This window comes from Ambystoma mexicanum, chromosome 3q (assembly GCF_040938575.1).
Source record: "Ambystoma mexicanum isolate Mex_15411 chromosome 3q, UKY_AmexF1_1, whole genome shotgun sequence".
Taxonomy (NCBI): Eukaryota; Metazoa; Chordata; class Amphibia; order Caudata; family Ambystomatidae; genus Ambystoma; species Ambystoma mexicanum.
In genome coordinates this window covers 264,229,640-264,253,453 of record NC_090926.1, presented here as the reverse complement: position 1 = coordinate 264,253,453, position 23,814 = coordinate 264,229,640, and the positions used below count along the sequence as shown (strand labels likewise).

General features: G+C 46.9%; 1 protein-coding gene across 2 annotated transcripts in view; it reads left to right on the top strand.

Annotated features, from left to right (window-relative positions):
• Window positions 1-23,814, top strand: part of MCRS1 (microspherule protein 1) — a 700,973-nt gene that overhangs the window by 406,188 nt on the left and 270,971 nt on the right. Inside the window, exon 10 of one of the 2 annotated variants that reach the window (XM_069653718.1) lies at window positions 4,444-4,472. The exons of the other annotated variant lie outside the window; for it this stretch is intronic. Coding sequence (XP_069509819.1) covers window positions 4,444-4,472 — 29 coding nt within the window. The remainder of the gene's footprint in view (window positions 1-4,443; window positions 4,473-23,814) is intronic. 2 annotated transcript variants of the gene reach the window in all.

Sequence of the window (23,814 nt, the reverse complement as noted above, 5' to 3'; positions counted from 1 at the left end):
TTGAAACAAGGTGTGGGGTGGGGGGACACACCTACAATGCCTTGTGAGTATTAAGAACGTGTAAGTGCATCAAGGAAGAGGGAAGGGGGGTACTAAAGTGTCCATGCTCGTGGGTGAGCCACAGATAAGTGTATAGTAGAAGTGCATAGTGAGGAGAGTGCTACACGGCCTGGGGCCGCAATGGCTAAGTGCAAGCCTTCAAGGTGTAGGGAGTGCATGGGCATTGCTGAGGGGTAGGCAGGAGCTGGTATGATTGGGTGTGGGAGGTCAGGGGCCCCGAGGATGCATGAGAGCCTAGGACACCAATTACAGCAGTTGTGCACATTATCAGAGGGCAGAAGGGAAGGAGGAGGTAAAGAGGAAACTCTTGAGGAGCTTCCTGAATCTAAGGAAGTTCTGCTCAAGGCGCAGAGAGAGAGGGGGACTGTTCCATAAGAGGGAGCCTGCGGAAGAGAGTGAATGACCACCTACTCTCTGTTTAGCTAAATGCTTTACACACAGAGTTGGTGCCAGAGGAACGTAGAGGTCTAGAAGAAGAGTTTTTAGTGAGATAAAGTTTACGGTAGTGTGGTCCCCGGCCAAGTGTGCCTTGTTGATTATACAGAGGGATTTGAATTTAATCCGTGCAGCAACCTGGAGCCAGTGGACACTTTTTAGGGCAGGAGAAATGCAGTCCCTGGACCTAGGCGAAGGATAGATCTTGCTGTCATATTCTGGATTAACTGGAGGGGTCGCAGAGTGGAAGAAGGTAGATTCAGGAGGAGGCTTTTGCAATAGTCAAGCCTAGAGAGATCCAGTGCTCGGGTAACATTGAGCCTCTGGGGGAAAGTGAGAAAAGGAAGAATACCATTGAGAAGCCAGAGCTGAAAGTTGGACTTTTTGACAATGTCCCAAGTGAGGGAGAAAGGAAAGAGAGGAGTCGAAGATGACTCACAGATTTCTGGCTTCAGAGCAAGGAGCAGGGGGAGAGCCCATGGAGGAAGGCCAGAGTGATGGTGAGAAGGAGGGAACCGGGGTCCCAATGGGAAGGATCTCAGTTTTACAAGCTTTGAGGCAGAGATTGTTGGCGGTGCACCAGGAACGGATGGCAGATAGACAGTCGGGGATGATGGAAGGTGCAAAAGGGTCAGCAGGCAGTTTGAAAAAGAGTTGTGTGTCATCAGCATAACACTGGAAGTTGGGGGAGAAAGAGGCGATGAGGTGAGCAAGCAGAGAAAGGTAGATGTCAAAGATCCAAGCAGAGATGATAGATCCCTGGGGGACACCAAAGGTGGAGAAGGAAGTAGGAGAGGAGAAAGGAGCCCCTCGAGGGCTTCCGTCTCGGTTGACGTCATCGTCGAGTACATATACCATGCGCAGCGCCCGTTGGCTTCGGTTCCGTTTTTCCGCGATTGCTTTGAGAATTACAGCTCATTTCAGTGTTCCACTAAAACATTTCGAGATGGTGTCGTCTTCGACTCCTCGTACGTACTTCAAAAAGTGCCTAAAATACAGCGGCAAAATGTCCCTCTTGGACCCGCATAAAATATTTACCTAGTGCCTGGGCGTCGAACACGAAACCGCCGACTGTCTATCCTGTCAGTCGATGACGGGTAAGGCCTTAAAATAGTGAAAAGCTAAACTGCCACTGGGTAGGATTGTCCCCAAATCCCCATCCACTCCTTTGAAATTTGGGTCACCCCACAAGTCCAGAGATTCTTATCAGATTTTTATCAAAAGAATTGAAGAGAGGACATAGATCACACTCTTCTTCTTCTCCTTCCTCAGATAACTCTCGGGAAAGGACCATAGTCTGCCCGACTAAATCCTCCTCCAAAGATGGTTATGACGTCTTTAGAAAGAAAATGTTTAAAATCTTTGAGGAACAGGCCCGTTCTCTGCGAAACATAAGAAAAGTGGCCATGCTATGGTTGATGACACCATAAGGCCAAGGCAAAAAAACCTGCGCGCCCTCGAGCCCGGGTCATAAGCCTAAAATGTCTCGAGAGTTTTCGAGTCTTCGACGAGATGAGAAATACCCCCTGATAAAGATGATAAACGCATGGGCAAAGAAAGTCTTTTCTGCTAGCAGCATGGCTTTAAAGTCTGCTAACTCTACATGTGCTCTTGCAAAATTCACATTCACCCTGTGGGTCTGTGCAGCTATGGCGGCTGATCATATCCCTGAAGGTGAGGAAAGAGATGGCTTCTTGAACCTGATGGGCAAGGAGGCCATGTGTGAGTCTCTGCAATCAGGTCTGGGCACTGCTGAGAGCATCAGCCGGGCCATGGCAGCAAGCACCGTCATACGCACACTTGCGTGGTTGAAGTCAGGGTTTGCACCCGATGTGCAATCTAGACTCCTTAACCTGCCCTTTGACGGCTCTTTATTTGGTAATAAGGATGACGAAAGCCTCAAGAAGCTGCAGGCCTCAAAGGCGGCAGCTAAGTCCCTAGGTGCTGCTATCAGGCAGCTACTGCCTTTTCACCCCAGCAGATCATCTTGGAGGGCTAGGTCCTTTCGCTACTACTCCTCAGTTGGAAGAGCGACAGGACATGCTGGTCAAAGGGGTCAATGAAGATTCCCTCGCTGTGGACGAGGGCGGTGTGCAAAGCCAGCCCAAGCAGCAGCGTCTTTACCATCAGCTGCCCCAAAACCTCTCTGAGGTCTTGTCTCGTGACACCCCGGTCGGAGGCGGACTGTCACAGCATCTGAAAGAATGGTGAGGTATTACTTTGGATGCTTGGGCACTAGAAACAGTAGCCCAAGGTTACTGCCTCCCCTTCATACAGAGACCTCAGGATCATCCACCGGGAAGCCATTCGCTTAATGTTCCGGACCCATTCCTGTTGCAGGAAATGTTGACCCTGCTAGTGAAAGGTGTTATCGAACCAGTACCTGAGAGGAACAAAGGATGGCATTCTCCCTATTTCCTTATCCCCAAGAAGTATGGAGGACCGAGACCTATCTTAGACCAGGATTGGATGGTATCATTGGACCGTTGGGATGATTACTAATGTGCCAATCCATCACAAGCACAGGAAGTATCTGAGGTTTGCGCCGTTGGCAGTTCTCATTTTCAGTTTTGAGTTCTGCCATTCGGGCTAACCTCCGCCCAAGGGTTTTCACATTCATAATTTCACACAGCATTATTGCATTGACACTCACTCTATAGCAGCTTCACAGGTGGGACAGGCGGTTCTAAAACATCTATTTGCTGCTCTACCTTCTCATATCCAACCTCCTTATCCAGATGCTGCTCGCTAATATATGCAGAGCATGTGATCTAAGCAGATCCACATGCCTCAGAAGGGATACATTACTCACCGTGATCGTGTTTCTGATGCTTGTATCTGCTTAGATTCACATGTGCCCACCCTCCCCTTCTGTAGTCGAAGACGCATAGATGTTTTTTGGTATCACTGTTTCTGCTTTATCACATCTTACTCACGCAACACTTCATGCAACCTCATGTCAGAAACAAACAATTGGAGGGACCTCAATGAGTGCTGGCCCATGGGTACAGTACATGTTACACTAAGGATAGTATTACTAACGCACCCTTCGATGTCTGTTTTTGCCTTTCGAAAACAAATCTTATAATACTCTCCGTCTGCCACTAGATGTTGGACTATGCAGAGAATGGGAATCTAAGCCGATACAAGCATCAGAAATACAATTACGGTGAGTAATGTGTCCCTTATGATATGTTTTAGTGCTTACTTCCCCAAGATTTATCTTGGCCTACTTGATTTAAATTAACCATTTATTTTTACAATACATAGTGTTTAAAGGTTTCTTTGGGCCATGTGTATGCTACAATTTCTTTTGAACCAAGCTACAGCCTGATATAAGCCTGTCTGCTCTGTCTACAATACCCAGTGTTATCAGATGGTACAGCCTTATACTAAGAGTGGAGCTTTGTCCTGCCTCACATATGGTTTTATGAAGCTCATAGTTGGACTTTAGAAAAACTGTCCCTAACACTGTGACAGTGTGTTCTGGGATTGCAATTATGCAATTTTTCAATCGGAGTGACAAATCAACCGTTTTCTGTTTCGCACACTTGAGATAATAGCAAGTGATGCTACTTGGGGTGCCTACAATTAAAATCCTGTTTATGGTGTTCATTGTGGGCCGATGTTCTGGGGCATAGTCTTCCAAAGCATGTCAAAATCACATTTGCCGATTTCATTTCAGGAAGGTGATCAAAATGTAGCTCTTCTGCCAGCTATAATATTTTATCTTTTACATCCTTACATTTTCTTTTGTCAGCCACAATGCATCCATAAGTATTATGTCTGCGGTCCCTCTGGATGGGGGAAAAAATACATCCAAATCACGTACACTGCTCCTAACAAAAGTCATTAATATAACAAAATTGAGACTAAGAAATGCCTTCCTGTGGTTCGTTTTAAATGCTATCAACGTACATTTCACCCAATTCTTGTTTTCCCCCACAGAGATGCAAGAGACGAGGCTTTGGAACATGGTGAGTGGCCAAGTTGCCTTGTCCCAACTTCGACCTCTTTACTGATTGGTTAGCCTGTCTGGTACATGTACTGCCTTTCCATTTGTTTGAAGATTTTGCCTTTACAGTTTATCAGGGTGTCTACAAGTCATCTCCCAAGAGCTTGCGAAAACCAACCTAAAGTGTTTAACAGGGGTTCACTTGAGATAATCCTGATTCTCAAAATTATAGTTTGTCAGAGAAATCTAGTTTCACTTTTAGGTTGGGAAAAGGACTGGTCATAAAGTACATTACACACTCCCCCAAAAAGGAATGTCCACACAGTTCACTACTGAAAAGTTTACTATCTATCTAAAGTGACATGAAGATGGTGTACTAGACCTCTGGTGAGGGCTTCTGAAGACCAACAAGTAATTTTAGTTAGGGTTCCTGCCAAGTTGGTCATTATTCACACGCTGGTACTGTGACTGAGCCACCTGGCATTACTTTTAAGAGGGAAGGAGTGGCAGCAAAATATGGCTTTGATACACACACTCTCACACATGCACACCTACCAACAAAGCACAAACACGCGCACTGTTAGGTTAGATTTACATTTTTATGCTAAATTTTCCTCCTCACCAGTGAGACCCTCAGAACTTTTTTGATGGACTTGGTGATTATTTGTCCATATTCCTGGGTGAGTGGGAATCTTTTTCCTCACTCGCCCCTTCTTTTTCTCTTTTTGTGGGTGGCCTTTTTATGTCTCAGTACTGTATTTTGGGATTTATAGTTCCCTATAACATGTGGGACTCTTACATTTTCCTATTGCAGCACACAGCACTTTATGTGCATTGTTGCTGGGTTACCACTTGGGCTTTCCTTTGTAGTTTCTCTTGACTTACCTTGAATGAACTACTGGTCCCAGGGCTATAGAGATTTTCATCCCCATAACATTTTATATTGTGAGACCATCACACCCCACTGTATGTGGGGTGCTGGGGAGATGCATAGTATCCTCTTTCCCACTGTGCCTGTAACATTTCTGTTACAATGACAATCTAATTATTATGGCTTGTGGTAGTGGACGTACTTTACTGGGTGGGGGTCATGGTTGAAGTTTTGTCTTTGGCAGGAAATCTTTGCCTTTTCACGCCAAGGTTCCAGAGTGTCTGCGAAGTCAGGCAGTGAGGGAGGAGTATGAAACTCTGCAGCTCTTTGTCTTCTGGCATGCCTGAGTGAAAACAGTTACCACTGGGGGGCTGCCTGTCCCGATTGAGCCACCCACCCCTTTCTGTTAACTGCAGGGAGAGTTTGCAGAAGTCGTTTGTGGGTCCCTGTATATCTGTCCTATTCTCGAATAACTTGGACAAGTAGAACACTGGAGCTGAATTCAAAGAGTAAGATGAATAGAAGACATCTTTAGCCGATTCCAGCGATGGAAGATGCCTGCCGTGTAACCAGTGCCTGTTCTGACACTTCCTTCCAGAAGATGACACCCACCCAAAGACTGTTGGGACTCATCAGTCTTCAGAAGACCTGCATTTTGAGCCAAATCCACGACACGCTTTGACCTTCCTGGGCTGCAAACCGCCAATACCATGGGACCTCCAGCACAAGTGCTGTGCATGGTCTTCCGAAATCTGATTCTCGCTGAAACTTTGCTGAACTTCTGCTGGACCTCCAGAAGCAAGATTCCACTCCTTGAGGTCCCCACAGCAGCGTTCTGGACCGAGATAGTGAGGCGAGTCCGATCTGCAATGAACGTTCTTCATCTGGTTCTTTGGAAAGGGTGCCAAATCCACAGAGACACACCAAAGAATCCTTTGTTGGGAGCCTTTTCTGTCGACTGTTGCTGCAAGTCCCCATCGAGTGTTTGTTCTTTCGTCACCACTAGCAAGAATCCAGAGACGGGTCCTCTGCTGCTGCATCGTGAACGTGTCCGTCTGCAAGCTCTTCTTCGTGGCTGAGGGTAGTACTTAGTCTTGTGTCACATCTGTGTGGCTGAGTGGGTGATTTGTGTGTTTGGGAGTTTGCCCATACCGTTCAACCATGTTAAAATGCTGTGTGCTTCTGTAGTACATTAGTCAGTCCAAAGTTACAGGAAACTATAACTCCAATCATGCACTATGGCAAGACATAAAAATGTCACCCATAAAAAGAGTAAAAGACTAGGTCAGAGGAGAAAAAGGGTTCCCACTCACCTACGGACAAGGAAGAATAATCACCATGTCCACAGTTAAAAGTCCACCCAGGGGCTTTATAAAATGATATCAATAGGCAATACAGTAATCCCCAACTCTTAGTATTGACCTGTACTGCATACCTTGGTAGCGTGGACAGAGCAGTCAGGCTCATTTTAGGAGGGAGGGATGTAGATAGGTACAAATAACCTGTAGCATACATATGGTCCAAAGAAACACTGAAGTATTGTAAAGGAAATGGCTTATTTGTATCTCTGTGAAAGAAGTTACAAGGTGTCATTAAGTTTATGCTTACCTTTGAGTTGCATTCTGCCCCTCTAAAAAGTATATAAGTTGATTTACTAACTTTGAATGATGTTTCCCTCCCTTCTGAAAAGTATTAAGTATCAGTACTGTTTTAGTATTCACTTGAGTGTAAAAGCTCACCAATAGGGTTTACCTACCTTGAAATACATTGTGTCTTTCTTGAAGTGTAACATTGGGTGTTTCTTTCCCTGGTCTGCTTTATAAAGATCTGAAACAGTCTTTGAGTTAATACTTGGTTTTGAGTTGCTCATAGCCCCTCTTAAAAGTATATAGGTCTTACTCACCTTGATTAGCTGCTTCTCTTCTAAACGTGTAACCCTGGGTGGTGCTCCCCCAAATTGCTTTGGGGCTATTCTAAAATGGTTTCATACATTTCTTACTTACCTTAGAAATTGTATTATCCACTTCTTAAAATAATACTGGATATAACTAGCTATAAGTTGGCAGATTGTATGTACCAATAGGTCAATTACCTTGAAATACATTGTGTCATTTTTAGGCCGTAATTTGGTTTTGCGTTCCCTGATTTGCTTAGTGCATTCTAAAATAGTTGAGCTTTCATACTTATCATTGAGTAGCTTGAGGCCCCTTCCAGAAAGTATGAGTTGTTTTACTAGCTGTGAACTGAGTTCTATAAAGTAATGTTGCAAGGTGTATACTTGTAACAGTGTTGGTTTATTGTGTGATTTCTATAACTGAGTGTCACTGCATGACTACCCGGGTCTAATACACTTGAATTACTGTTGGTATTCTAAAAGTATGTAACCTGGTTTTACTCCCCAAGAATCCTGCTTACTGCTATTCTGTCTGTGTTGTAGGTTTGTCTGATTGTTTTTTCAATAAGGTTATACTTAGGTTTATGTACCATAATTATTGAATTGGATTTTATAAAAAAAATGTATATGATATGTCATAGTACTTATTTCCCCAAGATCTATCTGGGCCTACTTCTATTTATATAAACCCTTTATTTTTACAATACATAGTGTTTCTTTGGACCATATGTATGCTACTATTTATTTGTACCACGCTACAGTCCCCTTTCCCTCCTAAAATAAGCCTGACTGCTCTGTCCATGCTACCACATTCTCAGGTGGTACAGCCTTATACTAAGAGTGGAGCTTATGCACTGCCTCAGATATGGTTTTTATGAAGTCTTGGTAGGACTTTAGAAAAACTTTCCTAACAGTAAGCACCATTTTGTCCATTCAAAATTAAATTGTCATAATTACATCACCCAATTTGTGTATCCCAAAAGCAAGAATTTAAAATAGTGGTGTGTGTATTCATAGTGATAAGTGTCGCGCATAAGAATTTTGAGACCGGTTGAAAGACAATGCGTCTCAATATATGATACAGATACATCATGGGTTTTTGAGTAATTAAGTCATGCACATAATGGCATTGGAATGTTAGCATAAATAGAAATCCCATTCATTTAACCCCCCATGTTTAGGGTTTAAAACATGTTGAGCGAAAGAGCGAGATAATCGCAGCTGAACATACTCACCCTCCACACGAATCACAGAGCACACACGACTACAGGTTCATGCTTGATATCTACAGGGTCCCAATAGGTGGGCAGACAAACACGGCATTAGGAACACCTGTTCCTTTCTTGAAAGGGCCATTTAAGCTCATGCCCGAGTATTCATACTCTAATAATCACCATCTGTGTGGCCAATCATACTTGTAAATAACACGCGTTGGCTGGAATTCGCAATAGTAGATTGTGTAGGGAGGATTTTAGAGGCAGAGCAGTTGGTGCTTCCTGATTGTGCACTTTAGGTGTCCTTAACATTTGGGTAAACTATCCCTTGATTCGGGTTATTGTGGGGGTGAGGTTGTGGTTGTTGAACCAGGACTTGTAGATCCTTGCGGTTCGGTCGTTTACTGCTATTTCCTTTGTATTTCCGGTTTGGTTTTTGGTGTTTATCTTGGGGTTCTTTTGGTTGTAGTTGTTAAACCAGGGGTAGTAAACCCTAGCGGTTCGGTCGTTTGCAGGTATTTCCTTTCTTGCTCCGATGTGGATTTTCCCTTTTAATTTTTGGGTGTTTCTCTTTGGGGTCCTTTGGTTGATGCTGTAGAAAGAGGGTGGGTTATGAGGCTAGCTAGCCACTTAGGTGGTTAAGACCTGGTGGTTCACATGCAGCGGGCGAGGGCGTTGGGATGGGGTTCCTGCTGTTGGTGCGGCAACAACCTCGATTTGGGGCGTTGTGCTAGGTGGGAGAGCTGGATTATGCAAATTCCACGGTGGGTGGAGGTGTCTGGGTTGGAGACCATGATTACTCAAAAGGCACCTGTACCTTAGCTACCAGGGTTTGTGGGTTGCCCAAGCCGGGACACAGCAGCAGTACTTTGCTTGGGGGTGCCTGGTAAGTGGGTGGGGGACTAGGATTGCTGTCAAAACCATAAAGCGTTCATAACTCGCTTTGGGATGGTATTACCCAAATTGACCTTTTACAATTGACCTTTTGCACAATTTACCTAATTATAGTGGTCCTAATTGACCTTCTGCACAATTGACCTTTATATTATTTGTTATTTTATATAATATAAGGGGATTCGGTGGGGGGGTTGCAGGGCGTTTTGGATTGGGTGGGGGATTGCGGGGGGTTTCCCCCCCGCATATATGTCCTAATTGACCTTCTAAATAAGGTAAATTCTCCCGAGGTCAATTGTGAAAAGGTCAATTAGTATACAACTTTGGGATGCCTAGCAGGTGGGATAAAGTACCCGACTGAGGGCGCAGCAGAGAATGTGGTAGCACCTAGGCTTGGGATGCCTGGCAGGGGGGAGAGGAGCACAGATTGAGGACACAGCAGCAATGCCAGGTATAACTAACAAACACAGTTGGCCCTGATGCCAGATTTGGCTGACTGCAGTGTGGCTACCCCTGGATAGAGGGAGGATGTCTTAAAATGGGGGCACAACAGTGAATTGTGAGAAACTAGTCCCCGGAAATCTGTCATCCAGATGGCCAGAACATGGTCATCGCTATTGGATCCAGTTCCTTGGGGTGGACTAGTGGGGGAGGATCACCTGGATGGGCGGTCTTCGGGGAGTGTAAGTGGGACACCAACTGGTGAGATGCAGTACCCCTTCTGTATAACACCTTTTCCCCATCCTACCCTGTAGGATACTTAGTCTCTACTCCCTCCTCCCCCTTTACGACACAAACACTTTCTTACACCTTGAAAAACAATGGACCAACACCAGAGCCGTTGACCTGACATGTCCCAACACAAGGGTCAGACAGAGTCAGGCAATTTACAATAACTACACACACCTGACGGCCCTTTCCCTTCCCCACAGGGATAAAAGGCGGAGCACTAGAGCACACTTTGAGCAAGGACAAACTCATGAGGAAGCAGCTATTCAAGAACGGCAATTCCAAGGGACAAGAAAGGTGGCAAGACCGTAAAGGACAACAAGGAGGGACAACAAGGCCCTTGCCCTTTTTGACCCAAACACACAACGCCTCTGTGAAAGGAATCACAAGACCGGGAACTACAGCTGACGTGTGGTTTAACAGATCTCTACGGTGCGCAGGACTCTCCCGCACTGATAATCGAGGTGGGGAGGCGCGCTTTCTACTGTGGTACCGTCCTTGACTCCAGAGACAAGAACCGACAAGGCGGTCAGCACAGCCAGTGAGTCGGAGGGAGAACCGATAGTAAACCAGACTGTGTTGAGCGAAGGTTGCAAAAGGTGAATTGTTATGAACAAAGAACTTGTTTGCTAAGAGAACTTTTAAAGCCCAGGGAGAGACCAGCTGCAGAGTGGGCGTCCATTTGAAAGACTCTGGCCGGGCCCCTTTTCTTGTGAGCATTACAGTAGCAAGAGGCCGTATGAAGGCTGGAATAAAGTGAAGGAAGTCACACAAGGGTCCTGCCAAAACCCCTTGTACAATCGATAATCCTTAACCCATTACCAAAGTTTTGACATTGTAAAACAGGCGTTTGCGCCCGTCTGAGGGAAATTCTGTGCGAATAGCTATGGTGAAGCCCAACTGGGGGCTACGGTGAAGCCCGGCTGGGGGCTACGGTGAAGCCCGGCTGGGGGCGTTATGGTGAAGCCCGGCTGGGGGGGGGGTTGTGGTGAATCCCGGCTGGGGGGGTTATGGTGAATCCCGGCTGGGGGGGGGTTATGGTGAATCCCGGCTGGGGGCTATGGTGAATCCCGGCTGGGGAGCTTAAGAGAGAGACTGACCGGGGACAGGAAAAAGCTTATGGAAGTGAATTCCGCAAGGTGTTACAACTAAGTGAACTGTGTTAAACTGGCAAATGTGAACCCAGCTGAGGGATGCCTGTGAATGAGAGCAAAGCGTAACACCCCGTAAAGATTGGGTCGACAAGTGTGAACCCGGCTGAGGCATGTCCGCAATGAACGGTTGTTTAAAAAAGACATTGAGATACTTCAATGTTACAAGTTGCAGATATTTTGAACGAAAGGCTGTAGTGAACCTGATTGAGGGAGGCCAACGTTGCAGCCCGGTTGAGGGGGTCCACGGGTGTAGGAAAATCACCCGACGGGAAGATTACTGAAAGGAACTTTTTTGTTTGTTTATAGTACATCAGGCCCTATGAGGCAAGGGACTTGGTGTAAAAGAGACTCGGCCACAGAAGGCCCTGATATTTTGGAAACTAACTGTAAACTCGTGCTGGAAAAGCCTGTGTTAACAAATGTGGGGAGGGGAGACCCCAGTTATACCATCCTGACTTATCATTTGGTGAACACTTCTGTGGTGAACATTATCCCACACTATTTTGCAACTTAGCAGTAAGGTTTGGCAATAGTTTTTTTTTAATATAGGCCCTTTTTTATTTGACAAGACGCCGCTAGCACTGCCTTATTTTTATTTGATGGTCATAGCTCGCTCCCATTTTTGATTTAGGTTTAGATTAGGTGTTTTTCTCACCCATTTATACAGTTTAATAAACACCCTTGAACTGTAATCACTTGTCTTTACTGTTGCCACCATGGGTTCCTTACAGAATGTACTACAGTAAATGTAGTAACACCTAGATTTGGGGCGCCTGGGTAGAGGGAGAGGGGCCTAAAATGGGGTACAACAGGAAATGCTGTAACATCTGCATTTGGGACAACTGGATAGAGGGAGAATGGCCTAAAATGGGGTACAACAGTAAATGTAGTAACATTTAAAACGTATGATTTACTAAAGCAATCCGGCTAAATGCGAGATCTGACTGACTGACTGACTGACTAACTAACACAGGCTAAATGTGAAATAGGGCTAACTAACAAAATCTACCTATGAGAGATATGGTTACCATTCAATTGTGGTACATCACACTACGAGCAATGAGGTAATAATGGGGTAATAATGTTTGATCAGTTTAATGGGGTGCAGTGATGCTGTACCCGCTGCTCGAACCATGCTTAACTGGTCAGTTGCTGCTGGTTCTACTGGCTAACGCTGGCCAACACGATCTGGCACTGCTTCTACAGGAGCTGCCCATTGCCTCAGGGCCCTTCGCCGGAGGGGCTGCAATAGACAGTGGGCTGCCCTGGTGAGTTTTGTGATAAAGGGGCAGTGAGCCAATCGGGGGGAGGGGGCGGGCAGGGAGGCGGGAGCATGGGCCAGTAAACAGGAACACAGTGGCGGTGAACGCTAAACGCAGCAAACAGCAGAAATAAAGCAATAATGTACCAAAAAATCCCCTAAGAGGTTGCAGCGAGAAGGATTGCAGGGAACACAGCCCTCCCTTCAAGCCAGGGTCAAAAGTGTTAAGTTATACTTTGGTTTGTATTCCCCAAGTATTCATCTGGGTTTTTAATGATTGCCTTTTAATGTAATATGACTTACTTTTCTCGAGATTTATCTTGGCCTACATGTTATTATAATAAATTATTTTTTACAATATATAGTGTTTCACTGTTTCTTTGGACCATATGTATGCTACAGTTTCTTTGTTCCGACCTACAGCCCTCTCTCCCTCCTAAGATAAACCTGAATGCTCTGTCCATGCTACCAACATTCTCATGTGGTACAGCCTTACACTAAAAGGGGAGTTTTTGTACTACCTCCGATATGGTTTTATGAAGCGGTCTTAACATCCCTTTATTTTTTGGAATCAATTACTTCTTTTTAATGGCCAGAATGACTTGGCCTGAAGTCCTGCTGCAGTTGCAACCCTTTTTACTTTACCTAAGGTATATTATTTAGCATCTTCTGTAAGGTGCCCAGTCCCAGAGTGTGCCTCCCAAGAACACCATTCTAGCCCAAAGTTGATTATATCATGCTTTATCAGTTTTAGTGAGTAGGTTGGTAGCAGCTGTGTTTTAGTTTTGGCTTCACTAACGGTGCAAGCAATTTTACTGCATTGGTTTTCTAATGTACCTTTTTGGTAGCCATTGGGGCACCAAGGCATTTTTAAAAAAAATCTCTCTGCCATTTAGTATTTTAGGGCTCCCTTTGTTAAGGTCAACCTTTCTAGGACATCTTGAAATGGCTGTACTGATGGCGTGGGCTCTTTGCGAGCCCACATGGCAGCCTCCAAATTGGTTTAAACTGGTTTAAACAGGTTCAGGCTTGTGTAGTTCACTAGGCTGTCCCTCTCACTTCCTGCGGGGGTAATCTAGTAGTCTGGCAGTCCTACTGACCCTTTGCCTCCCATGCTCCTCTAGCAATTGCATTTGTGTAGTGGTACTTAACTCCCTGCCTCCCTCTCTTGCTGTTTTTCATTCTGCCACTTGGAATAAGCAAGTTGGCCAACCCGCTGAATGTGTTTTCCCACAATTCTTGCTGTTTTTTCATTTTCTCACCGTTCCCTGGCCATACTATCTGGGTGTAGTGGTTTGGACATATTCCGGTTTGGGTTTTTGCTCCTGGAGGTCCAATGCAGGCTTCCTGAATTCCCTTGCTGCCTCCCCTCATCAGCGAGGTCAATACTCCTTTGCTGGTACTGTTTTTTTTTCAGGGCTGGTTAGCGCTAGGATCGTCTTCTTGGCTTTAGGTCAATGTCGTCGCCCGAATGGGTGGTGGGACACAAACATTCTCCCTGATTTGCTGCTTAGCACATACAAGGGTGCCTTCAGCCATTGCCCCCGTCTTAGGATTGTTTTCTTCTGAGATGCTGCCCTTCTTAAGCCACCAAGCCACAGGGAGACCTTTCCGAGTTCCCTTCATATTCACCTAATGTTAGGAACGTTTTCTTTTTTTAGCAACTTTCCCTCCATTTCTATGGACCCCCAAACATTTTGTTTTTGAACTGTAGCCTGACTTTTTCCAGTGAAGTGAAGCCTTCAGCTTCACTCCACTGCACCTTTGCTCATAGTTATGGGGAAACTGACCAGTCATTAAGGCTGTCAGTACTGGTCAACTATGTGTCCCTTTTCTTGTTACATGTTAACTATTTTTTGCGTAAGGTTTTATCATTGCACAATGCATCTTAAAATGCAGTGTGGTGGGGTTTCTTTTGTCTAACCCTAGACTGCACCCAAAGGGTTTTTTGGGTTACTTTAGATGTGCCTAAAGACAATATGGTGGACGCAGTTGGATTTTTACTATTTTTGCAATACTTTTCTTTAGCCTTACCGCGTTTTCTGCGTTTGGCCACTAACTGTGGCTAGTGTCCCAGCATGGCTGTGCCACAAAGTTTTTGCTTGTTGTTTTGCCTTCTTGTCTTTTGGCCTTCTTCGGGAAAATCCTGAGAGCCATGTGTGTGTGTGTTCACAGGAGACTGGCTGAGACTGTCTGGTGCCAATCCACAAACTAGTTTCTGTATGTCATGGGAGTATGCATGAGTTTTACCATTGGTGGTCCGAATGGACCACTGCTGGGGTGTGTGTGAGGGGCAGATTTTCTTGGGTGAGTGGAGTTTCAATCCCACAAGAGTTTCTGGATAACAAGGGGAGCCCTGCAGCCGTTCCTCAGAGATCCTGGAGAATTCCTGCAAGGAGCCAGGTATCCTGCCCAGCTGTGAAGACCGTGGAGCCGCCCTAAGAAGGCCTGGTGACCAACTTTTGACGCAGTCCCGTTGGAGCCCTGTCTGGCTGTTGATCTTCAGAAGGCATTCGGTGGTGCTTGGACTATTGGAGTGGTGGGACCAACCACTCCGGACGTCTGCTCGGTGCTCAACCATCTGGAGTCTTCAGAAGTGTTCCTGTAACAATCCTGATTACTGACCAACTCCAGTTTGGTCTACTGCAGTAGAGGCGTTGTGGTTTTGCATTATGCAACAATAGTTCCACCTGCAGAGTTTTGGCGTTCCAACTACAATAGGACTCGACATAGGAGGCCGACTATAACCGCGGGATCTGTGCCCCTTGTGTTGCCGTGCATGGGTGACGATCATCTAAACCAGTTTCCCTGCGTCTGGTCCACTGCCTAGAGTAGTGCTACATCAGTGTTGGTTACATTCATAAACTGGAACAGGTTGCACCAGCTTCTGGGTCCAACCAGGACATCTCTTGTGCCTGTGACTCCTGGGCTCTGGTGACCGGAACCAACGGCAGGAAAACAGACCTCTGATGACCTCCCAAGTCTGAACAGAAATCAGAATATGGGTGTGGGTTACTTACCTGCCCACCCATCTCCACCTGTAAATGTTTAACACTTTTAAACATTTTGCCTTTGTTTGGCTTTGGCAATACATGTTGCCGAAAGCTGGGTACAGTTTTATGTACTAGAATAGATACTGACATAACTTTTGGAACTGTTTTCCCCATCCACAAGACCCTCCTAACTTTTTCCTGATTCACAAAAATACTGGAAACTTTAACTTTAAGGACACAAGGGTTCGACTTTGAAAGGTTAATGTTACTCACCGAACGAGAGTAGACAAGACAGGAGGCCTGATCAGCGAGGCTGTACGTTGATTGAAGAGCATGGGTTGGAGCCTCCACCCGAGCCTCCTCTCTAAGAGGGAAAATTACCTTTCTAATGATATGACCCTCTGCTGATAGGTGTGCCAGACAGAGGGACCGATCACCCGAAGGAGCGGGGAGAAACACGCCGCCACGGACCCAGCTGCAAGAAACACACGATTAATCACTTGGAATAACAGCAATTACCAATAGATGGAGATAAGACAGAATAGTACCTGAAAACCCAGTTCCTGGATCCTGAAATTACAATGCCCTGAAATCCCCCTAGGAAGTCAAAGTTCCCTTGTACTCTAGGATGCAGAACACGACGATAGTGTAAAATAATAAACGGGAAATGTTAGTTGGGTAACTAGTCCCGGGCGGAACGAGGGACGCACTAGATCCGGGTGGGTGCACAACTGCAAGGCGTCCTCAAAGTGCACTTGTAGGGCGGAACCAGGTAGAATCCATAACAGAAAACGTCTTTTAAAGGAGCCAAATGGAAGGATTCCAGAACAAACGAGAGAGGGGGAGTGCAGGTGAGGCTAGGGTGCATGGGAAAGGCGCACAAAAACAAAATACTTAGAACTTAAGGAAAAGTGCTAAGGCAGTCCGTTGGGCAGTATTTCTATTCGGTACACAGGCGAGAAGGTAACAGAATCAGCAGGCAGGCAGTCCTTACAACAATCCTCAAGTCGGTACACGGGCGAGCAGGAAGGTAACAAACAGCAGACAGGCAGTCCTTGGTTCAAAAGAGAGTTCGGTACACGGGAGCACGGAATGAAGGAGAAGAAAACAGTATTCCATTGAGCAGACTGGAAACTGAAAAGAGGAGCTTCAGGAACAAGGTGATAAGGACGGAACTTAAGCGCCGGCTGTAACATTCAAACAGAAGCAGCGTCCTCCGGGCTGCAGCCGCTTAAATCACTGAGGAGGTGGAGCCAAGTGGGGGGAGGCACACGTGATGTTATGGACTACGAATTCCCTTAGGTTTCATGGGAATCGTAGTTCGAAACCGTCTGGCTGGTGCAGTAGTCGTTAGCCTCCATGGCATTCTCCACTTCATCAAGAATGGCGCTGCAGAATGCCGAACAGAACGGCGAAGCGCAATAGTTTTGCCAGATGTTCTTTTCCGCTGTCGGCCCTGAGGTAAGTATGAAGCACGGGGTCGTAGTGTGGAACGGCGCCGAGGTGTGACAGTTAAGGTTGTATTCTTGTGGACTGCCATTGCAAATCTAACCATTACCTTTCCTTTCAGTATTATGGAGTGGGGTATTGTGATTGTATGGCACTGGCTACAGGGGCTATATATATGTATTTTATTAGTTTGTGTGATAGTATCACTTGCTTATAGTGATGTTTTATAGTGTTTGCTTGACCATAAGTAAATATGAACTTGAGGAGTTCCATTTTGAGCCGTACCTCAGGTTCCAGAAACTCCTCAAGACCTTCCTCTTCCTCTTTCTCATCTTTCTTTCTCGCTCTCCCCTTCTAACCTCCTTTCTCTTCTCTCCTGCTTCCCTCCTCCTTTATCCTCCCCAACTCCTCTCAGTAGCTGACTGGTCGCCTGGTGCAGCTCCAGAGCCTCACAGGTCCCAGGCTCCCCCGCCAGTCCTACACTTGCCTCTGGGCCTCTGCACTTTGCCTGGCACTTCTGCACTCTGGATACGTTCCATGAGACTGGCAACTTCTCTGCTCTTAATCCATGCCCCTGATGGACTGAGCGCACTTGTTCCCCTTCCCATCTCCCTCATACTTCCTGTTTGCGCACTTGCACAACCTTGAAGGCACTAGGCCTAGCAAGATTGTTGTCTTGTCCTCCCCTTGTTCTTCCCCCTTAGCCTGATTGCACCTGAAACACTTGTGCATCGGTGCATTAGAGTTTGATCAATCAGTCTGATTCTCACCAGGCCTAGTATCGTAGTTCTTTGTTCTGTATGTCCATTTCCCTCTGCCACCCACCCCCTCTTTCTCTCCCCATTCTTGTCATGCACTTGGACTTTTTGACAAGTCATTAGACCTAGTACAGCAGTTTTTTTGATTGTATGCCTCTTCTCCTCCCCCACTTTTCTCCCCTGCTGTCATACACTTGCACTAATAGAAATGCCTCAGGTGTAGTGTGCTAGTTATTTGTTAGATCATTCGGAAACCTCAAGGCCTTAGAATGACTACTTTATTCCCTTCTTCCCTTCCCGCCTTGAAGTACTTTCAAGCACTTCACCTGTGTATAAGCGCTTTACAAATAAACAATTACAATTTATAGTATTTTTATAGCTACCGAAGTGTAATCTTTGGTTACTTACCTTGTTGGCTCATTGTGGACCTGTGACCAGGCTCACTCCTTCCTGAGACTTAGCCTTGACCACTCTCCATGCTGCCTTGATTGGTTTGGCTGCAGCTCCCAGAGTTGTCCCTGTTCACTAACTAGGTTGGTCTTCTGTACATCTGTCCACCAGGCCAGAGTACAGAAATCCAGTAACGCCAAATTCTATGCTTCAGGCTTTAAGGTGTACGTCTTGGGAAGAGATTGTGTTCCCTTTCCTTGGCTGTGTGGGGTCATAGTTGGCTCAGTTCAAGCCCCTGGGCACCATCGTGAAAAATGCACCTAAGAAAGAAGTGCATACTTGCCTGGGTTGTTTTGCAGTACCAGACATGTTTTGGCCAAACCTTCCATTGTGATTATTTACCTCTGGGTTCTGGGGTGATAGGTCTTTCTGGTTTGCACCTTTCCTTCCATAGATGTTTATGGAACCCTTAGTTCTGCTTGTTTTGAACCCTTTCATGACTTTTTGGAGGTCGGTAAAGACTTCTGCTATACGTTCCTTGTCTGTTTTGCCTGTTTTTGTGAGGAAACTGATTAGTTCCGAAGACTGTCAGTACTGCGAGACTACGGGGCTCAGAGTTCCCCGGTCTGGAAAACATGCTGGTAATTCCAGCACCAGCTTTTTTTCCAGACCGGGGAAACACAAGTTTGCTGGTAGGGGCTGCAAGGAAGGCATGGTGTCAGTGAAACCAGACACAAGTGATCACAGTTCAAGGGTGTTTATTGAGCATCGGTGGGTTGGATGAAAGCCCATCTATCCGTAAATCTAAAGATGGGAGCAAGCTACAACCATCAAAGTAAAAATAAAACAGTCCTAGTGGAGTCTCTGTCAAAATAAAAGGGCCTATACTAATAAACCTATTGCCAATCCTTACTTCTAAATACAAATGGTGTGGGGAAAATGATGTATGCAAAAGTAAGAGCGTTCAATAAACAATATGTCAGGACAGGTGAGTGATAAGCTCCTCTTCCCCACGTTTCAGCATGGGACAAGGTATCACACTTGAGCTTGGAACACTCTCTAGCTTCTTTGAGGATCACCAGGATGCAGTTAAACAATCAAATAGGACCTTCTGCTATAGTCTCGTTCACAAGTCTCTCGCTCGCAGAAATTTGCAGGTTACCAAAACAACACTTAGTTTTCTCTCCTCACATGTTCACTCTCATTCGCTTTCAGGTGTAACATTCACTTTGGGTCTCCTCAAAGGCACATTAGGTCTCCCTCAGCCGGGCTCGGATCCACTTCTGACTTGCAACCCCAGTCGGCCTCCATCAGCCGAGCTTGGGCCTTGGTAGGGTTCGCTTTAATGAGTAGTTCACTTATATTGAAGACTTTCGATTGTGCAAACAATATTTCTCAGACCCTTGCATGACCACTTTGATTTTCTCGTATCGGATTTTCATTTGGCAGGTCGCTATTCAAATATCAAAGTTTTCAATGTTGTGTTTCTTTGAAAGACACCTTTCGCCAGAGACCTTCGATTGAGCACCCACACGGTGCCGGACCACTCTGCAAACTTCTTTCTTTTGTTTCTCTCATAAAATGTTCAACACACTTATCAGCTTTCTGTGTTTTACTCGCGTCTTTCATCAAACGCTTCAAAGTTCACTCTCTGAGGATACATTGTCGCTGCTCGTAACCTTCATTTAAACACAGACCAGCCTTGTACAGTTCTTCCCGCCGACTCACCGGCTGTGTTGAAGGTTCTGCTTTCGGCTTTGAATCAGGAGCCACAGACGATCTGCTGTTCCTCCCTGACTCAGCCAGTCATGCAGGAGGACCCCAGGTATCTCGGATACAATAGGATTATCTTGCTTCAATTCCTGGCTTTACATGTGCTGCTTTTAAATCCTCAAGAGCATAACGATAACTCGTCGAAAAGCTCAAGGGCATCTCTCTCCTTTTTCTCTCTTCTCCTGTCTTTCTCCATCGATTCAGCTGTGGCCTGGAAGAAACTGCTTCTTCGTGTGCGCTGCTTCGCTCAGAGTGTGCTGTCGTGCTCCGCCTTTTATCCATGTGGGGATGTTCAATGGAGATCAGGTGCGAGTTGTTAATGGTGATTGCCTTACTGCCTGATCATGGTAATGGGACATGTCTTGTACATTGTTCGGGTACTAGTCTGTTTTCTCCCAGAGCGGGCTGTCCTTGTTGCAGTGTTTGTGAAGGGGAGGGGGGAGGGGGTAGGAGGGAGTTATCTCTGAGTCTGATCCAGAAATTCAGGGCAGCAATGGCTCCTATTTGGAGCCTATTGCATCACAAGGGAACCGTTGAGTTCTCGCGTGCCAGTCACCAGCCCCGAAAGGCAGCGTGCTGCTATGGGGGAGCCTCTGGCGATAAGGATGTACTTGCATGCACGCCAAAACACATACTCCCCTAGGCAGCTCTTCGACTGAGCCATATAAAGGAGGTTGCATGCTGGCGGAATGCGTTTCATAGCCTAGCGACCAAGCGCTGAGAAAGCCTGCTGCAGTTCTGCAACAGCGTTTACTGCAAAGCAATAAAGAACAATCGGCGGCTATAGGCATGCGTAAAACACACTCTACGGATGATTCAGAGCTGTCGAAACATCCGTCAAAAAGCATAACGATCCCGTTTCGACTTAAAACACCACAAAAAGGTACGCAACCATAAATCACGCCCTCCTGCTCGCCCTCTAGAGGTAAACCAGTATGAAGAGGCCCATTCTCCTCTATCCCAATCTCTTCACCAGAAGAAAAAACCTAGAAAAGACCCTGAGGTTATTGAATTCCCATTAGGAGAAACACCTAAAACAGGGACCTTAGAGAAAAGAAAGCTTTGAGAAAACTATGGACAATGTTTCTTCTTTTTCTGATTTTATGAACAAATTTCCCATTCATCTGAAAACATTAGACTTGGAAATGTGTAAACACTTACAGACGGGTCAGCCACGGTGCCTTCCTTCGTTCTCTCATACATCCACACACACAGCCATGGACACCTCCCTTGACTCCCTACAAGGAGATAATCAGGCAGAACCAAACATGTGTTATGTAGACCAAGATGACCCTAGTCAAGGCCCTGTCCAGCTGCAAACTTTTCTTGCAGAAGGTGGACCCTCTAGGACAGACTTCAGCAGAGGACAAAGTGTCCCTCTCTTGAAGGTCTGCGTCATCAGGCAACTTCCCAGCCGGAAGGACAAGAGCCAGGGAAGCATAGACTCTTCTGAGAGGATGGGCTTCGAGGGGATTATGTCCTCCGACGTATTCCACATCTATGACAGGTAATGTCCACAGTTATGCTGCTTCGATGCCGTCGATCCGTTGTCCCTCGAGGGCCTCCGTCGAGGGTAGACGTCACCGGATGTTATGTATAGGACGCACGCCGCATGTAGCCTCAGTTCTGTTTTTTCCGCAAACGTGTTTGCTTCGGAATCTCAGGGGGCTCGATTCTTCTCTTCGAAAGCGATGTCTTCGTCGTCTTCTACTACCCCGAAGTCGGGCTTTAAAAAATGTCAGGACTGCGGTTCGAAGATGTCCATCACGGAAGAAATTGAAGGTAGGTAGGGTGTCCAAGCCCCATAAATCGAAGTCCCCTGGGGTTTGGACTGATGACCCGAGGAGCGACTCTCCGCGTCGGCGAAAATCCAGGGGGTCTAGGAGTTGTTCCCGCCATTCCTCTGCCTCGTCGAGGCATTCTAGGAAGCGCCGTCACCGGTCGCCTTCCCCGTCCTCATCGGAGGAGGACTCCACCAGACGGTTGACTTGTGCCACAAAGTCTTTGTCGCCGGCCGAATGGGATTCATTCCGCCGGCAGATGTTAGCGGGCAAGGAATGGACTCTGTCCACCACTCGCATGCCTTCGGGCTCGGGCGGTCGGCGCGATCATCGGGGGCCGTCGAGGTCCCGTTCGGACAAGGGAGATCACCATAGCCGTGCCAGGTCCCGGTCCTCGACGCCATAGAGGCTGTCAGAACCTGTGAAGCCTTCGAAGAAGGCATTGGCGCCGTGTCCGTCTATGGGCTCTCTCGAGGCTGCGCCCTCGAAGAAGGCGTCGACGCCATTGGCGCCGTGTCCGTCTATGGGCTCTCTCGAGGCTCTGCCCTCGAAAAAGTCATCGACGCCATCAGCGCCGTGTCTGTCGAGGGGGCACTCTCGGTGCTCCGCCCTCGAAGAAGTTGTCGTCGACACCGATTCCCTCGGCACCCTCGTCGCCGTTTGTCTAGGATTTGCCAGAGGTGCCCCGGAGGGCTGTGGAACCGCCAAGGAAGGCTCTCATTAAGTCTGTGAGGCCTGTTTTTGAGCCCTATTCTGTTCCTCCTCCTAGCTTGGAGTTTTTCCAACCTGTGCAAGATATTTCAGAGGTTGAGGAACTGTCTGATGAGGAGATGGTTGTCCCTGATGATCTTTTGTCTGGGCATGGTCAAATGGAGGAACTCCGTCAGTCAATGCATGACGCTAGTGGCCTGGACACCTCTCCGGAGGTGGAGTTTGGCCGACCTGAGCCTGGGGCGCATGCAGATTCCTCCTATAAGCGTCTCATGTCAAGGAATACTTTGGGTGGTCTGCTCCACCTTTTGATTTTACTCAGGATGATTTGATGGACATCCTGGATCAAGGTCCACCAACTGACCCGTTATTGCCGTTTCACATGGCTTTGCATAGGAGGGTGGCGGCGGCTTGGACTGCTCTGGAGAGTCTACCGGCAGTTAGTAAGTCACTTCCGAAAAAATACCGCCCATCCAGTAGTGACCTCTGCTACTTATCGACGCAACCTACTCCAGAGAGTTTGGTGGTGCAGGCGGCTATGGCCTCCTCACAGCAAGCTGCGTACCCTACCATCCCTCCTGATAGGGACGATAAGCGCTTTGATGGTTGGGCAAAGAAGGTATTTTCGGCTGGGGTTATGGCATTGAAGTCTGTCAACTCCTTGCTCAGGAAATCCTATCCCTGCTGGAGAAAGGCGCCATAGAAATGGTGCCTGTAGCGGAGAGGAACAAGGGATGGTATTCCCCTTATTTTTTTATCCCAAAAAAGACGGGGGATTGAGACCCATCATGGACTTGCGTTGGTTGAACAAGCTCCTCAGGAAGGACAAGTTCATGATGGTAACTCTTTATCAAGTCCTCAAGGCCCTTCAACTTCAGGATTGCTTGGTGTCTCTAGACCTCAAGGATGCTTACTTTCATGTGCCGATTCATCCCAAGCACAGGAAGTACCTGAGGTTCGCGGTTGGCGACTCGCACTTTAAGTTTTGGGTCCTGCCGTTCGGATTGACCTCTGCCCCGAAGGTCTTCACCAAGCTGATGGTGGCAGCGTATCTCAGGAAAGGGGGGATTCACGTCTACCCCTACCTGGATGATTGGTTGATCAGGGCGCGCTCTCTCGAGCAAGCCCTGGATCATCTGTCTGTCACCTGCCACTCCCTTCACAAGCTGGGCTTCTCCCTCAATTTAAAGAAGTCACATTTAACACCTAGCCAATCGGCTCCGATACATTGGAGCAGTGCTAGACACATCCCTGGGGCAGTGTTCGCCTCCCCAAGTGAGGGCTCATCACATTCTTCCAGATGATGGGCAAGTTTCAATGTGCGTTCGAATTCTTGAGGTTGCTCGGCCTCATGCCATCCTGCATTTTCCTGGTGCCAGAGGCCAGGCTGCGGATGAGATCCCTGCAGTGGGCTCTCAAGATGCAGTTGTCGCAGTCCTCCGGCAGGATGTCAGATTCCGTTCTGATTCCGACCTCGGTCGCCCAGGATATT